General features: G+C 39.4%; 1 protein-coding gene across 7 annotated transcripts in view; it reads left to right on the plus strand.

Annotated features, from left to right (window-relative positions):
• The first annotated feature begins 391 nt into the window (after positions 1–391).
• MED13L (mediator complex subunit 13L) overlaps positions 392–18,377 on the plus strand; it is a 278,625-nt gene continuing 260,639 nt past the window's right edge. For 2 of the 7 annotated variants that reach the window (XM_086348053.1, XM_086348054.1), the window contains exon 1: positions 1,860–1,982. In XM_086348053.1, coding sequence (XP_086204179.1) covers positions 1,911–1,982 — 72 coding nt within the window. In that variant the 5' untranslated portion in view covers positions 1,860–1,910. Of the gene's footprint in view, positions 727–1,859; positions 1,983–2,181; positions 2,941–18,377 lie in introns of those variants that run through there. The other 5 variants (XM_086348057.1, XM_086348059.1, XM_086348056.1 and 2 more) reach the window with 5 other exon arrangements.

Raw genomic sequence — 18,377 nt, forward strand, 5'->3', positions numbered from 1 at the left:
TTTGACTTACAGTCTAAGGATAATAACAGTATCCTAATGCGGTTGTTCTGAGGACTATGTGAAATAATGTAGGTACATTCGTTATACCGTAGTGTCAGTCATGATAATACACATTATAACATGCTACTCCTGAGTTTTGCTTTAGCAGTAATTTGTGGTAATTCCAAAGCTCAATTCATATATCTAATACTGTTCTCCTTTTATTACACTGCTTCTTTCTTGTTTTCCATTCGTCCCTGTTTTAATCCAGTCCATCTGGCTTTTCCACGTTTGCGGGCTTGTTAATGAAGAAGTTATCTCCTTCCCACCTTCGCGGGGAGCATGAGCTCTGAGGTCTGATAGAGAGCCTCCTCATACTGTTATTTCTCTGGACTCCCACGCTGTTATGCTTGGGAAATGTTGGTTATTGACTGAATGGAGCCAGGCGGGAAAGTCTGCCCCAAATCCACCCCAGAAGTGTCTGGTAGTTTAAAAAACACATATATTTATATCCTGGCACAAAGCAAGAGGTCAGAAAGCATTTCTGCAATGCATGCATGCATGCACACAGCGCCTACGAGTAAGGGCTTAAAAGGCATTTCTGGATTCAGTGCATAGTGCATGGTACACAATAAGCACTTCCTGGGCTAGGCTTAAAAATCTTAATGCAAGAGCTTCGCTTCGCTGTGTGCCTGAGCGCAGGGGTTCGAATCCCACCCCCTCCTCTTTCCAGCTGCGCGACCTCGGGTAAGTGTCTTAAGCTCTTTGTGCTTCAGTTTTCTCATCTGCAAAACGCGGACCACGGAGTGACACCTCGAGGAGACACTCCGAAGCACTTGGATCTGCTGTCTGGCCCATGGCGGGCCTCTGCCACCCAGTCGGCCGGGGCGAGCGAGGGCACAGGCAAGGGGCCCCGAGCCCTCCACAGCTACGGCCACGGGCGTTCCCGGGGCTCGCGGTCGCGCCCGGCAAAGATTCGTGCACCCGAGGGGGCGGGGCGCGGGGCGGCCGGCGCGGCGGCTGACTGCCCGCCCGCCTCGGAGCCGCGCCGCCCGCACTTCTTTCTCTCCCTCTCTGTCTCCGTCTCCCTCCCTCTCTCCGCCGGAGAATCCAGCCGCACTCGGCTCAGCAGCGCCACCAGCGAACAGCCGCGGCCGCCGCTCCGGCCCCTCCCCCGCCCCCTCCATTTCCCCCCCCGTGCGGCCGGCGCCCGTCACGTGACAAGGCTCCAGCCAATGGCGGGCCGAGCCGCGGTCGGCGGCCGCCATTGCTGTCAGAGCGAGCGAGCCCGGGGAGGGAGGAGAAGCGAGGCTGACTGGGGAGGAGGGGGGGGTGGGGGAGGAAGAGGAAGGAGGGGACGTCGCTCGGCTGCCGGGGTCGCCCGCTGGCTTCGTCCGCACCCCCCCCTTCGCGAGTTCGCGCTCCGCGGCGGCGGCGGCTCCGAAGCGGCGGCGGCGACTACAGGGCTCGCCTCCCCTCACGCGCCGGCGGGGGCTGAGGGGGAGTCGGTGGCTGGAGATAAACAAGGCGGCGGCAGCAGCGGCGGCGGCGGCTGAGGAACAGGGAAGGCGGAGGCGGCGGCCGGCCCGCAGCGCCGGCCCGGGAGGCAGCGGGGGCCCTGAGAGGCGGGGAGGGCGCCGGGCCGCGCGGACAGCGCCCCCCGCCGCCGCGGGAGCAGCCGCCGCCGCCGCCCGAGCAGGAAGGAGCCGCGCGGCCGCCGCGGACCCCCCCGCCGGCCCGGGCCCGCCGCCCCCGGCGCGGCGTCGCCGCGGCGCCTCCCGCCCGCCCGCCGGCCCTCGCGTCCTCCCCCGGCGGCGGCGGCGGCCGGGCCGCCCCACGCTCCCCGGCGAGGCGCCGCCGCCCGGCCCGGCCTCGCCTCGGACGCCTCGCTCCGACATGCCCCGCTCTGGCGGCCGGGCTCGCGGAGGATCATGACTGCGGCAGCGAACTGGGTGGCGAACGGGGCGAGCCTGGAGGATTGTCACTCCAACCTCTTCTCGCTGGTGAGTAGCCGGGCTGCGGGGAGGGGGCTGTGCCGTGGGGTGGGGGGGGTCGACCTCCGCCGCCGACCAACTTTCTCCTCCCGCCGCCGGGACTTCGCCCCTCCCTCGCCTCTCCCCGCCGTTCTCTCTCGCCGATTCTCCCCCTTTTGGATCGTCTCTCCCTCGCCTTGGATCCCATCCAGTGTTTATTTGGCTCTTTAAAAATCATTTGTGAGCGCGGCGCTCGGCGTGGAATTTGCATGTGGAAGTCTCAAAGCTGCGGATTCTGGGTCGCACTTCGAACGCCCACCCTCTGTTGCAGTCGCACTCCCCTTCCCCTCCCTTTCCCCCTCTTTTCCCCTCCTAAATGTGGAAGGCTTTTGCCTTGTGTTGCCCGCGCCTGCGATAAGCAGCTTTTTTTCCCCCTTGTGTCGGATCGGCTGCCCGCCCGCCCGCCTTTTAAAATTTTAAAAAATTCCATAATGACACCTGCAATTTCGCCCGAAAACAGTTGATTGAATGCGATTGTGTCAGTAAAGGACTCTTGCACCCGAAGCTCCGGCGATTGTAAACATCGACAGCCGCCTGCCTCTCGGGGCTTACTACGCTGGAGAGCCTTAAAGCCATTGCACCGAGCCGACGGAAGGTGGAGAAAGCTTTTTTTTCTTTCTCTCCTCCTGTGTCTTTTAAAAACTGTTTTCTCTCTGCTCACAACGAATCCACACACACACACACAAAGCAACAAGCTGGGCGGTTTGATAACATCGCTTTTATCTGCCTTCGCCTCTCTCGCGCTCTCTCTCTAATAATTGACAACTTTTCCTTTGGATTTGAATCGCCTGCCTTAATCTTAAAGCAGTTAGGGTGTCAATTGTTCTCCTGGAAGCCTGGCATTCGACGACGGCGTCTAGATTCATCGAAATTAAAAATGTATAGGGTTCCAGCAACTCTTTCCTGGCGGTGGCAGTGACATTTGGTGGTAAATGCCATCTTTGCTTTTTTTTATTGGGTCGTATTACCTAGCTCTGAAAACATTCACGTTGTTAAACCTGGCGTTTAGACTAATAATTGCAGTGCGTGGTCTTTAAATATGTGCTTTGTGCATGAGTAACTGTATGTATAGCTATGTGCCCGGGAGACTACGAATTTGTTTAAATATTGAGCAAAGATTTGTAAACAGATGTAAGGCAATTATGTTTCAAGCGTGGAATATAATTGGAAAATTGGCTGAACGGTTTGTTTAATTTAGACTTTAAAAAACCTAACTTTGTTTAAGTGGTGTACCCTTTTTGGGGGACTGCCTTTAGAGAAGATGCATTTTGGAAATTGTTTTCCATAACATCTCCTGTACATAGAGCTTTATTTCCTTTTAATCTTTGTTTACACTGGATACATAATTTAGTGTTCAAATTGTAATTAGTTACATTTAATTATGGGTAGCATAGATGCTTTTTTTTTTTTCCCTTAGAGACTAGTGGAGAAATACAAATTCTTGCCAACTTTTCAAATGGAAGCTTTATTAAATATATTTCATTATACAGATTAAAAAAAATGAAGACAAGCGATTTTTACCTTCTGAGACCGAGTGACATAGTATCTGTGCTTTTACTGTAGTAATGGCAGGTCAGTTTTTTTCCTCCCCACATTTTTTTTGGATATTTAATCTTAAAATTCAGTTACAAGTTGTGATTCTCCCTTTCAGTCCTGTGATAACTTGCCCTTGCTTTTTTTCTTCTCTCAGTCTCTCATTTAGTATCACTCAGATTCTCAGGGACTTCCATAGGTTAGCAAACATTGACTAAGGGGTATTTAAATGGTTTTTGTTTGCTGACTGGTGACCGCATTGACACTTTATCAGGAAATTAAAATGACCAAATAGATCAGTGTTAGTGAGGAGAGATTCCCCCAAATTACCATATATCATGCTGACTGATAATGTCTTGTATATATGTGGCTATTTTGTATACAGTACCTTTCATGTAGGAATGAAAATACATGTGTAGCCAGTCTTCAGTATATATCATTTCTTTTTTTATCCCTTTTTTTTTAAAGCTTAAGTAAGAATGATAATGTTTCTAAAGATGTTTAAATGTTTTGGAGAAACTATTTGTAGGAGAGTGTACAATTTGTAGGAGAGAAACAATTTGTATACTTCTGTGCTTTCTGACTTTCTAAAGGTTTGTGCTTAAACCAGGAATTGATTTTTGAGTATACTTTTTTTTAAACAGAATTATTCTTTAGGTAGCAACTTTGAAATGCAGAAATGCTTTTTTTTTTTTGAAAGACGGTGGAATGTCTGTATTCTCTTATAGATGGAGGTTGGATAGCTGGTTATTAAAAAATTACAAATCCGTTAAGGAGCTGCTGATACTGTAAATTTTTCTTGCTCCAAATTGAGCATTTTCTTGAAAATCAGATACAGCAGCAACCTGGAATTTCAAAAATATGTTGCCTAAAATACATTGTATAGAATAATTAATTCCAAAGGAGATAAAATCATCACCTGTTCAAAATAAAGCATGTATTATAAAAACTCTTAGTATATAATATTAGCATATAGTTTTCTTTTTGACCTGTAGTTTTTTTGAGCAGAGAAAAGTATTGCTTATAGAGAATTTACCTAAATACTCTTATTAATGTGGATTGAAATGTAAGCTAGAGCTGATAAAGTTCTGTACCACATTAACGACCCACCCACTTTCTGTTACCTCAAGGTGTTCACCTGGCTTAGCAGGAGTTGATTTGGGCAGTCAGATGCCTTAAAGATTTTTGTTAGTCCTTTACTTAGTTTGTCTTCTGATATTCTACTGCATGGCATCATCATATTTCCTAAATTCTTTGTCAACCCTGCTTCTTTTCCTAACATGTGAAAAATGCCATTGTGCATACATGATATGGGTTATTCTTGGCAGTTGTGAGATTTGTAGCTACTGCATTAAATGCTTGCCTGACTGTGCCTTTGTGACTCAGAACTGTTTTCTCATGCTGTCCATCACATTTCCGGGAGACTCTTGTTATGTATTCACTCAGTTATAATTCAGTTAAGTGTGTTAAATCTGCCCTTTTGGAGAGTGTACAAATGCTCTATGGGATGTCAACTCACCCTTGTGGAAAGACATATTATAATTTCCTGATGTAAGTATATCTTTACTTTTGTTTCTTTCTGTTTTCTTATTCAAGATGATACAGAGAAAAGTGGTTTTATGTCCTTCATAAAGTATATATATATACTCTTTGACACAGGGCAGTTTAATTCTTAGTTATGTATGCCCCACATTCTTGTTGTTTTATTTGCATAGAATCTTCCTAATTATGGGGTAGTTGGGGGATGGTATCAAATTCTTCCTTCCTAAATTGAAATACACATTAGTACATAATTCCTATTAAGGACCATTCATTCAGTATTTGAAGATTTTACAGTAATCTCTCATTGACCTGCTTTCTTTTTTCTTGAGATTTATTTTTATTTTTTTGCAGAGAGGGAAGATAGTTGTAGAAACTTTGAGATTTGTTCTTTTGAGTTAGAACCAGATGGGGAGGACCATCAATTGAAAATGAGGAAGAAGGAATGATTAATTTTCTCAAATGCCAGTACTTGATACAGAGTATTTTTTTATCTGAGTTTCCAGCGTTAGTATTTACACGTGAAGCGTCTGTTTTTCATGATGGTTCATTTTGTTTAATGATATTTATATTTTTTTAAATAGCAATAATTGCTTACCCGGTAGTAGTTGCTGTATTAACCTCCAATTGCTAGTAAATATTTTTAAGTACATAATAGACAGCAATTTAAGGCATAGCATAGCAGTTTACTGGACCGTTTTAAAGAGCCATTTGTACGTGTGATGAGTTCATAATTTTAAAGAGAAAATAATGTACGCAGGACTTGTATGCTACAAAATATGTTGCTGTGTTATTGCTTGAAGAGTTAGTTCATTGAGAGGAAGTTAGGTTGCGGCTGCTGCTTTGTGAGAATAAAGGCAGGGGGTGCCTTACAACAATGAGTGTTGAGTTTTATGCCAGGTGCTTATGTAGTTTAGCACTTTCTTTGGAATATTTTGGTCATTTTCTTCATGACTGTATTAGGTATTTGGGGGAAAAACAGCCTTTTAAGGCATTCTTTAAATAAAATTAAGTTATAGTAGTGGATTATATTAATTAGGCATGGAAAGATTCATCTTTTTTGTTCACGGGCTAATTTAGCCTAGTTAATTCTGAATTAATTGTATTCATCAAACATTTTCAAAGGTCTTCTCTGCTCTTGAGATTAATAAGAAAAATACTCTGTCCCCACTTTATACTATAGTCTATGTATTATATATTGACAAAAGATAGGCATATTCTATAGTAATGTTTAAGTTATTTAAAATTGAGGTGAAATTCAGTGTAAATAGTATTAAGGTTATTTATCTGGATTTTTGGAAGTAATTCAGCTTTTTCCCAAAGTTTGATTCAGAGATAGACTAGATTGTTTTCTTTTTGGCGGCTTGGATCTTAGTTCCCAGACCAGGGATCAAACCCATGCGCTGGAAGAGAGTCCTAACCCCTGGACCGCTTGGGGATTCCTAGACTAGATGTTTTTCTGAATGGTTTAATTTGTTTTCAGTAGGGGAAAAGCATAATCTTCTCCTTTGAAATAGTAGTAGAAGGTACTGATTTATTGTTGTTTTGAAAGTGGATGATATATTTATTTCACAGAAGTTAGCTACTGTAAGAGATTAGACGAAGTTTATGAGAATTAGTAATACGGTTGAATATTAGATGTTACTACTGAGCTATGCACTGCAGCCATTTATTAGAAATGGAGAAAAAGAGTTTCTGTGGCATTTCTTTTATTGTCCTTTATTTAAAATGTGTTATGTGCTAACTTGCTTTACAGAGTGTGTGTTGTGGCTACCAGAATTTCTATTTTGTCATTGTGTAAACATTGCTATTTCAAAAAATTGCATTTAGTGCATTGCAAAATGAGGTAATTAGGTAGTCTAAAAATGTGCTGTGGGGGGTAGTTAAAAAATTTGCAGGCACACATTTTTGTTTCATAGAACTGGTTTAGAGATTTGGAATTAATGAATCAACGGTTGTAATGTGTACTGGAATTTCGGACTTTCCTTCTCTCTTGAGTCATTTAACTTCTATCCAGTTCAGATAATTTCCTTTTATAGTATGTGCTTTCATTGTTTATTCGAAAGATTTGAAGGTGTTAGCTTTGTTCTGTTGGGGGAATTCACTTCATTACATAGGGGAGATGATTTTCCATTAATCTTGGTAAATATTAACATAAACGAGGAATTGTAAATTCGTGTTCATTTGCATGAATGAAATATGTATGTGTGCTCAATTTTTGTTGAGTATAAAGTCACTTATGTACATCAGCATGGTTTTCTATCTTTGCTTTAGTTTACACAAAAATAGTTTTAAATGCTTTTAATATGTGATTGGTGTTTCTTTTAGAGGCAGCTCCCCCACCGCACTACTTTGTTGTGTACTTAATTTTTGAAATCATCTGTACTATAGATTGGATTCTCTTGTCATAAATTGGCTATCATAGTTTTCTTTTAGGAACTCCTGTTTTACTTGCATTTGTATTAACATGTTTTAGTTATGTTTGTTGGAATAAAGTTGTTTTCCTTTTTTAAGCTAATAAAATGTCTTAGAGTACATTTGGATTCTAGTCAAGAAAGATGGTTTTTTTGTTGTTGTTCTTTCTAGATGAGAATTAGAAGAATCAATGGTGTCCAAGGGAGAATGTTTACGCCATTGGCATTTCCATACTCTGTAGTTTATTATGTATATTTCTGAATGTTTATTTTCTCATTCTAGATAAATTGTGGTAGTCTTATTAAAGCTGTATTTCTACTACTGTGAAATAGTACAGAGCCCTGGTCGACAGCTTTCTGCATTTTGTACTTTTTCCAAGTACAGTGAAATTCCATTACTGTTAAAGGAACATCCTGAATTGATTCTTTTAAAATTTCACTTGTGCCTTTATTTTACATTGTTTAAATTTGTAATTTAAAAAATGAAAAGGAAGATAAAGAGAATTAGGTAAATTCTCAGGTAAACATGTTTTCTCAATCTTCGCTAGATCTCTTTACTGTAATAATTGTCTTGATTTGTATTAAATCACTACATTAATTGGATATATTTAAGACATTTGGTATTAAAATTAAATTTGAAGAAATGATTTGTTTCAAATAAAATATATCATTAATTACGCACATAATTCTTTATAATACTAGTGGAAATTACAAAGATTGTTCACATAAAACATATTAAGTTGCATGAAAACCATGATCCTTCCCCTCACTCCCATCATTGATGTATTTCTGAGGAAGTATTTTTGCATGACACATAAAGTTCCCACAGTCCATCTGTGCTTAATTTGAGAGCTAATAAGTAAGGTATTCAAAAGAGTAAAATAGGTGTGAAAAAGCATTTTGTGTTGGCAGTTCACAGGATTGAGTAATAATGTTCTGAAGAGAAATAAGGAAAAACATACGTATGTCCAACTCAGGAACCAGCTCCTAGTTTTATTGCACACATACATGTTTGGCACAGTCCTCCTCATCTTTAACTAGGTCAAATGTCATCCCCCTGTGAAGATTTCCTTGACTCCCACAGATCGAACTTGTCACTCTTGCTCCTTCCATCTACCTCCTCTGTCTACCTCTGATAGTCATATGAACTTCCGTAGGGCAGTGACCCTGTCTAAGCCATCTTTGCATTCCCTTCATAGTTAAATACTGTTAACTCGGTTGAATGAATGAATGACTGGACAACTATTCTCTTTCCCACCTTGTTTCGTAAGGGAGTTCTCATTACCCATTTAGGCCCTGATCACACCATGTTGTTATTATTTTTGAGGTTTATTTAGCTGTTCAGCTCTGTGTTCTGAACATACATTGTTTAGGCTGTATGTACTGTTACTTGGTAATATTTTAGATGAGTTCTAGAAAATCTTTCTTAAAAATTTCCAGCTAATCAAGAGATGCATGCTTATATCCCAAAGGAGTAGGAATTTGGTTCCTATTTAGATTTTGTGTAAGGTGGTAGCAATCTAATAGATTTTGGAACCTGTTGGAGATTTTATTTGAGGTTTGATCCAAAATTCCTCCATTTTCATTCTCTAAGAGGTATCCTGTAAGAAGGCTTTTGCTTAATCTTCAGTTATAAGATAACTTTCTATGAGCTCAGTAAAACGGTAGTAAACTGGTAATAGGGAAAGTTGAGTGGTATTCAACACCCCCCCCCCCCCGCCTTTTTTTTAAACTAGTGACTAAATCTGGTCACATAATGGTTCTGTGCCTCATTTTCTCCTATAAACTTGATGGAAATACGGGAGTTTGTGAGAAATCATTTTGAGTATCTTTTAAGGAAAGCACTTTGGACGACTAGATAATGTTTTTTAGTAGTAAGAGTTTTCTGGCAAATTACAACTCAAGTTATAGAGTAACCCTAGACAGTTAACTAGGAAGTGGAACAGCAAAATTACTTGTTTTAAGTATGGCAGTTATGTTGAATTTGTGCTTTTTGAGGGGAGCAGAAGATTAAATTGTTCTTGTGTCTTTCTTTATAAATGAGCCATCTTGAGATGTCACAGCTTTTCATTTGTGTATATGATTCTCAGGTTGCACAGTGTGTCTTTAATAAGCTGGGTGATTTTGCTGTGCCAACCCAGAGCTCTGACTGGCTGAGACTGGAGATTGAACTGTGACTCTTATTTGGTAGTTTAAGCTATTAATTCCTTGGCAGCTCCAGAGTGCTCTTTGAACTTTAAATAGCAGTTCTATTAACATTTTGAGATTTGTCTCAGGGAATGTCAGAAATAGTACTTAATAAATATCTTTTTCTTTTTAAAGACTAAATCACATTTTAGTGTGACACACATGTCATAATCCTTACTTTGTTTTGAACAAAGTATATATCCTCAACTGCCAGCCAGTTTCTATTTTCCATTTAATAATGTGGTGACATCTAAAAATATTTAGACCTTGTTGAAGGAAGGAAAGCCCCTCTGCCCCAGTCTGTAGTTTTAGTCATGTTGATTATGAACAGTGTCCTAAGTTTTTATCCAAAGTGTAGAATTTTACATGTAGTGGTCTCCAGCATTCTAAATATTAGAAAAAGTTAATTTGTTCGTAAGTTTGCTTTTAAATAAAACCTACCCTTAATTCTGTCGCTACAAATGATAGTAAGCCTATTGTATTGTACTTAATTACTTGTATTATAGAACTCAGATGATATTTATGTGAGCATTTTTATGGGAAAGTTTAGGGTATTAGGAGTACCTTTCCTCTGATTATAGTGCTGGCTGTCAGAGCAGGCCCTCCCTAAAACCCATCTTAGCTCCAGGCAATGAGAATGAGGCCCACCCAGACTCTGGGCATGTTTGAAGGGTAGGAGAGAATAGCTGTCTGAAACAGAGTCTTGAAGAGGGCATGGAGAGGTGAGGGTGGCCTCTCCCCAATGGGAAGAACAGTTTTGGAACAAGGATTTAAGCAGATAGTCCCTTTCCTTTCTGAGGGTATCTGCTGCTGCTTCCTCTTTGCTGATGTCCTCCCTAAAATGTAGGGAGTAGTAACAGGTTCTGTGATGTCATCTTTGCGCTTTAGCTTTTCCCTTCTCTTTTTTCCTTCATTCACCCTTAAAGATAGTCTTTTCTACCTGCTATGTTATATGATAAATGAGCACTTATGAGCCTCAGTGAAGGGCAAAGGGAATTGGGGGTGAGATTGGATGGGGTAACTAATAAAGTATTTAGACAATTTTTTTGAATGTTAACGGTTAAGGACTGGGAAGCCTGGTGTGCTGCAGTCCATGTTGCAACGAGTCGGACACGACTAAGCAACTGAACAACAGATGCTTGAGAAATTTAGGATGTATATAATTTTTTTTCAAATAATGTACATACATTAGAAATGCTTGAAATCTGGCTTGGGTTTACAGAAGGGCTAATGAGCTTCCCTAGGGAATAGTAGTAAAATAGTAGTAAAGAATATGCATGTAATATAGGAGATGTGAATTGGAAGATCCCCTGGAGGAAGATCCCCTGGAGCGAAACGGCAACCCACTCCAGATTTCTTTCCTTGGAAATCCCACGGACAGAGGAGCCTGGCGGTCTATAGTCCATGGGGTCGCAAAAGAGTCCGAGATAGCTGGCTTAGCTACTAAACAAAGGGTTTGATATGTAGGATAAAGACCTGCATGTATATACTATTGATATTTAGTTTCTATAAGATTGTATATGGTAAGTGGAGAGGGAGAGCAACGTGAACAGGGAGCATAGTAACTCAACCAGAAAAACTTGGGAATTTTAAACTGGGTCTTGAAGGAATCGATGGATATGGCTTCTTAGAGGGGGATGGAAAGCTTGCATATTCTTTGGAAGCTCAGTTGTCAACTCTGTCTGTCCTTGAGAATATTTCCTAAGTGGTATATAGGAGAGCACTTCTAATCAATGGTCTTGGTTCCCTTTTAAAAAACAGTACAAAAAACTTACTGAAATCTGCTTTTTGTTAGGTGGAAAATTTGAAGTGTGGGCAGACTGATTTAGGTTAAGAAGTGGTGATGTTAAAATAATCAGTTTTCTAAAATAATTCAGTTTTGAACTTTAAAAAACAGTGCTATATTACGCAAAATGCTAATGACTAAAGTGACAAATATTTCAGAAACTGGACAGACGTGAATCTTAAATGAGCAGATGGGATATGAAACTAAAAGTGGGAGATAATCCAAGATGATATAGAAACTATTATGAGAAATGAATTGAGGAAAAACAAGTGTGTTAAATGGTATTACATTTAATAATATGTTTAAAAGCCTTTCTAGGATTGCTCTCTTACATAGACAAATTGGAATTGTTGAGCCGTGTAACCTATCGTTCTTTAAATTTTGTGCATTTAAAACAAATTAGATTTTGGTCTAGAATTACTTCTCATGAAGCCTAGACATTCAAGTCATGAATATATATGTTAAAGTGTTTTCAGTAGACAATATAATTTGCTTTATCTGATATAAAAATAATAAAGAAGGAATAATCGTAATTTTCAAAGACAGTTGTGGTGGACCTTGAAGGAAAGAGTTAAGGAGAGGAAGATGAGGAAGTTTCCTGTTTGGGCAGCTTGGTACTTGGTTGAAATCATTAACTATGCTTATTGAGGGTAGAACCTGAATTACAGCAGCTTGCAAAATGAATAAATGGTACACTTCGCAGTTGAAGAAACTTGATTGTGAAACAAGCAGTGATATGGGAGTGGGAAGGGTAAGAGACTGAAAGGTAGATGAAGGCAGTTTTTCAGAAGGCCAGAGCCTCATTTGTATTTGTAGGTTAGGAGCAACTGTAGTAGAGAGATGGAAAGAAAAATGAAAGATACGAGAGTAGTTGATAATCAATGAAACAATCAGGCTGGGGATGGTATTAAGAACCCAGGTGATGGGGTTAGCACTGGGAAAAGAGTAAGACACCTGAGAAATAAAAGCTGTGAGGGTGTAAGAAATGAGTAAGTGTGAAGGCAGTGGGACAATCTCAGTTGCAGCTTGAGTGCTTTTTAAGTTCAAAGACTAAAAGATACTGAGCTTGAGCCTGAATAAACATGTAAAAATTTTTTTAGTTAAAAATTTTGCATTTTACTTGATGTTCTTGTTACTATCAACCATTTTTGTTTTTATTTTCCTTTAATGGTTGTTTTAAGTAGGTCAAATGTCACTTCCTTTGGTTGTACACTTCACAATTACAAAACTAATTTTGAGCTAGTCACACTAGAACTAGAACACATGTGCCCAAATGAGAAGCTTTTCCTTTGAAATGGATTAGCTATTGATGCCATTGTCTAGTATCTTTTGGTCTTTTTCCTTTGGAATTTCTTTTAGAGACAGTTTAGTCAGCTGTCCTGAAAAGTCTTACTTTAAAGTATACTTCTTTGGTCAGTGTCTTTTCTCTTCTCTTGGTTCTGCTTTTTGCTGTAAATTATTGCTTATGTCAGTAATTTAGTGCCTTCTGATGGGGGTTTTACTGGTGTTGAGCAGAAGTCCTGGGAAGAACTCTGCTTTTGGCTATACAGTTGACCCTTGAACAACATGGGGTTGAACTGCATGGGTCCATTTATATTTAGGTGTATTTCAATAAATAAATACTACAGTATTATGTGACCTGCTCCATGGATTGAGTTCCATGGATAAGGAGAGCTGACTGAAGTTACACTGAATTTTCCACTCTTCAGGGCAGGCAGTTCAAGGCCAGCTGTACTGGATTGCATACATGATACATATATGCCAAGAGCTCCTTCCTTGCTTGTGCAGTTGCCTTCCAGGTTCTCTGTCTGGTGCTGCAGTGTGTTTGTTTCAGTACAGTTTCAGTGGAGGTGGATTTAGTGGTCCCTTGATTGGACTACATATTGGGAGTGCCATTTTTGCTCTCTGGGGATCAAGGCAGATTATCAGAAGAGGAGGAGTAGAATTGTAAGTTGTGCTCTGTCTGTGTCTGTCTAGCAAACGTCAGCATCCTCCTGAGCTTCATTTTTGGCTTCTTGTTTAGTCGCTAAGTTGTGTCTGACTCTTTTGAGATCGCATGGACTGTAACCCACCAGGCTCCTCTGTCCATGGGATTTCTTAGGCAAGAATATTGGAGTGGGTTGCCATTTACTTCCCCAGGGGATCTTCCTTACCCAGGGTTTGAACCCGTGTCTCTTGCATTGGCAGGCAGATTCTTTAACACTGAGCCATGTCGGCAGCCTCCTCAATTTTGGCTAAATGGAAGTAATTGTAAAGAAAAGCCTTAGGATAAATAAAGTATCCCATTGAGACAATTTCTTTAGGTTTTAACAGAAAGTTTGGCCTGTGAAACCAAAGTAACTTACCTTTGTCCACTGAGTGTTGCTTTACTCATTTGAGGCTGCCCACATAGTCAACTATGAGCTTCCTTGGTGGTTCAGACGGTAAACAATCCTCCTGTAATGTGAGAGACCTGGGTTCGATCCCTGGGTTGGGAAGATCCCCTGGAGAAGGAAATGGCCACCCACTCCAGTATTCTTGCCTGGAGAATCCCATGGACAGAGGAGCTTTGTAGGGGTACAGTCCATGGGGTCACAAAGAATTGGACACGAGGCAGCAAAGATTAGCACTTACGTGCGTATTTAGGATTTTACTTTCTCATGGTCTGCCTTAACATTCAGTGTTAGAGGAGGTGGTGCAGAGGATGTTTGATCTGTGGCAGGCATGCTTGTATTATTTAGATTGAGTTGCAGTGGCAAGGATTATTTTCTGCTTTTGAATTCAGGAATATCATGAGAGTTTTCTCAATCAGCTGTATTCCTATGGTTTTCATGTTACATAGATGATTTTATTTATAATAATTTCTCTTTAAAAAATACTTCTCACATTAAAAAATGAGAATTGAAATCCTGTCAAAAAGTGTGGCAGTGTAATCCTAGATCTGTAGATATTTGGGATAGATTTTAAATATTATTCTAAACAAATAACAGGCACTTTTAAATTTTACAGATGTATTTAACACCTGAACAGTTTAACATTTAGAATTTATACCAGAGCATAAATCTACATTGTAGCTACTGAAGACCATAAATGTTTACCTTCTAAGTTACTAAAAACTAAGTATATAAGTCTAAGTTACTAAAAACATTTTTCAAAGAGTATTGGTTTACATAACAAAGTGTTATCATGGGTATGGATTGAATCAAGTGTTGTGATCCTAAATAGACAAATTCTTTAGTTGTCTGTAAATTACTTGAGATATGTATGAAAATGATTTTTTGTTGCTGTTTGGTAATATCATGGTAAAACCGCGCTTTGCAACCCAGACAGATGGTGCGGTTCTTGAGTCTGTCTGCAAGCTCCTACAACACTTAATTACACAGCAGAATGATTCTCATGAGAACCCAGCCTTTGCTGTGTGTAAGCTAATGAACTGTCTTTTTTAGTAAATTTTATAAATTTGATTTGAAAAAGAAGTACTTGTTTTTAGGAAACTTTTCTAATAACTGTGTTAAGATGAGTAGCCTGGCTTGATAGTTTATATGGTGAACTCAAGAAATAGTCTAGATGGAAAACAAATGGGATTCAGTAAGGTAGGTGCTTTTCTTCTAAAGTGACTTAAACTTTGTTGTCAAACTTTCTCATATGGTAGATGTGATACGCTGTTAACAACTCCAAGAGCTGACTTTAACAAATTCCAGAAAACTGAGAAATCTGTCGATATGTGTTAACATTCATTTAAAAGATAACTGTTGATTTTAGAATCCTTGTCGTCCACCTTACATTTTAATATTGGAATTGAAAATAAAAAATATTTGAAATAGTGAAATTCAGTTTTAACACATTAGGTGGATAGAACTTTATTTTAGCTATTTTGTAAAAGTTGAGTTTGGAGGTAATAGTATGTGGTTGAGATAAATAAATTTATCAGTTACATAAATAATTACATACATAATATATTAAGAGTTTGTTTCTAGATACCCTTGGAAATTGTTCTTTTGTTGAGTTTACTTATTTTTATTTAATGCTTATAATAGATAGGAGACAATCCTGAAAGATGATGTTTGATGCTATACTGGATGACATGAAGGAGCTGGAAGTTCATTCTGTATGCACAGGGGAGTTCCTGAAGGCTACTGAGGAGAATAATGACCTGACCAGATTTATGTTTCAGAGAGAAAACTCATGTGGGTTCTGTGTAGTGTCAGCTGTAATAGCGGAGAAACCCCAAAGGCAGAGAGAAGGCTCTTAGAATAGTCTAGATCTGAGAAATTATGCAGGGTCAGTAGGAATGAAGAGAAAGAAATGGTATCAAGTAATATTTTGGAGGTAGAATTGACAGAAGTTGGTTACCAAATTTTGTCATAGGAGAGGAATCAAATGGCAAACAGATATTCTTGGTTTTATAGCATTTGTGTCCTTGTTTATACAAAACAAAGAACTGTTAGCGGCATCCATGAGCTATAGTTGTTAAAAAGAGCTATGCTTTGATCATAGTCATATATGTATGTGAAAGTATTCACTGAGTCTGAGTTCTTGCTATTAAATTATGCCCCGTGGAAGTCACAGTTTTAAAATTAATTACGGACAAGAGCTGGGGGCAGAAAGATAAGAGATAGTGGGGAAAAAGTAAAAACAAACATTAGCCTTTATAACCTGCCTATTTTCAGAAAAGACTTGAGGCAGTGGGAACAAGAGTTCTCTCTTAAATAGAGAATAAGATTTAGGGGCAAGAAGGGGTGAATTAAAAAGGGGGGGAAGGAAGGAGAAGGCAAGGCTGGTAGGCTGGGTGGAGAGGTGTGGGTGATGAATGGTGGTTGTTTGTAGGTGGTCATGAAGAATATTTTGGTAGGGAAGAGCTCTTGAAATGTTTATGATCAGAAATGGGTGTGGAGAAACTCTGACAGAAAGGAAATAGGTGGGGTGTACCCTGACAGCGGTGGCTCTACCAGCATTTGCTACGTGATGCTTCTGCTTTTAATAGTGGTGAGCTCAGAAAGCAGGTTACATTTTCCCTTTGTGAATCTGCTCTGGGTGGTTTTCACTTAGTCTTTTTATTTAAAGGTTTTATTTATATTAAGATTTAAAGGCTTTCTTTATATTAATTTCATATTAGTGATATTATTGGTAGGAGGATGAAAAAGACCTTTACGCCTGTTTTTCTTCTTGCCTTTGTGGAAGCTGCTGGTTTTTAGGAACTGGCATAGTGGATAAACTAAGAGGACAGTTGTAAAAACCAGAAAACAGCCGTGTATCTTTGACACCTCTTCTTTATTCTGATTTTTGGTTCCTTTAAATTTTCATTCCTATCATCCTGTTCTTCCCTCAGCACTTAGGTTTCTGGTTGGACAATATTTTTATAGATAAGAGTATCATTGTTACGCCATGTCAGATTTCCACCTCACATGTTGGGAAAAGTTTTCCCTTCGTCCCTCACTTTCTGCCCATCCCTCCCTGCCCCTTTCCTCTTTCAGCACATTCCTGGACTCCCTGTGCTCTGGAGCTTTCCCTACCCGCTGCACTTTTACTTGGCAGCACCAGTTCTCAGTTAAGCGCTAAAATGTACATATGCACTTCAGAACCTTTTGATGTAATCTCCTTGCTGTGGTGGGGATCCTCTCCAGTTGTTTTGAGTGCACTTACTGGCACAGCATGTGCTATCCATTGTCAATTGGCTGTAATTCATTCAGCTTTCCCATGCGCTAGATTTTTAACTTGGCTACCCTGGAGGTGGAGAGTTGGCTTTCTTGCAGTTGCATTTTTCTGTAATTTCTCTCCAAGTGAGGTCGTACTAATGAAATACAAAATATTTCCAAGAAATAAAACTTCCAAGAAATTTAAACTGCATGAAGTGCCTACGTAATCCAGACACACCGTTAGATCTCTGTGTGTTAGACACACACAACTTTTTTATTCTTGTTAACGTGCAATTTTTGAAAAACAGATATCATCACAGGGTAAATACAGTTCTTTATTCAGCTGTATGCACTAACATATTTTCCATGTGGTTACCATTTTCATAATTATAATTTGAAAGAGAAGAGTATTTTATAAATTTAATTAATTTTATAAGTTAATAATTCAATATTGGTAACAGGAGGTTCCCCTTCCCCATGTAGGGGTAACTACCAGTTGTTTAATTTTTATCATTCCAGGTTAGTTTACTTTTTATCATTCCAGGTTTTTAAAAAATGTTTGTGTGCTTATGAACTTGCAGTTTCAAAATTGTTTCCATTAGATAATAGCATGTATAAATCGTACGTAAGGTACAAACAATCATGATACATTGAACACCCATGTACCTAATACCTAGAGTAAGAAAAAGAACATCTTATCGTTTGTGAAGTCCTGTGATTGCTTTCCATTCTCTTTTCTATCCCTTCAGAGGTAACTATTCTGGATTTTATTTTTATCATCTGTTTTTAAACAAAGTTTTAATCATGTGAATTTAGTGTGTGATATATATATACACACATATATATAGTTTTGGGTTTTGGAACTTTTTATGAGTGAACTATATTCCTTTGCAACTTACCTTTTTATTTAATACTATGTTCCAACAATGTGCAATTATCATTTACTCTTGTACCACAGTTTATGCATTCTGTTGAAGACGGTCGTATTTGTAGTTAAAAAAATTACAGGTGGGGCTAATTCTCCCATTTTCCCTGCAACATACACTTCAACTTAACATTTAAAAAATATTAAAGTCATAGAATCAAAGTCTCAAAATATTTTCGAGTAAATATTTTGCTGCCAGGTAAATTTAGATATACCTCACTGTTATTTTTTTAAGCGGTTGTATCATGTTTCACAGGATTGGATGTACAGTTTATTTAACCATCAACTGTGAGAAATATTACAGTTCTGTTTTTCGGTAACAAGTAGTTATGCATTTTTGATAGTTAAAACCATAAATTCTCCAGA

The sequence above is a fragment of the Bos grunniens genome, chromosome 17 (genome assembly GCF_055505025.1).
Source record: "Bos grunniens cultivar Pamir isolate PY7600 chromosome 17, Bosgru_T2T1.0, whole genome shotgun sequence".
NCBI classification, from domain to species: domain Eukaryota; kingdom Metazoa; phylum Chordata; class Mammalia; order Artiodactyla; family Bovidae; genus Bos; species Bos grunniens.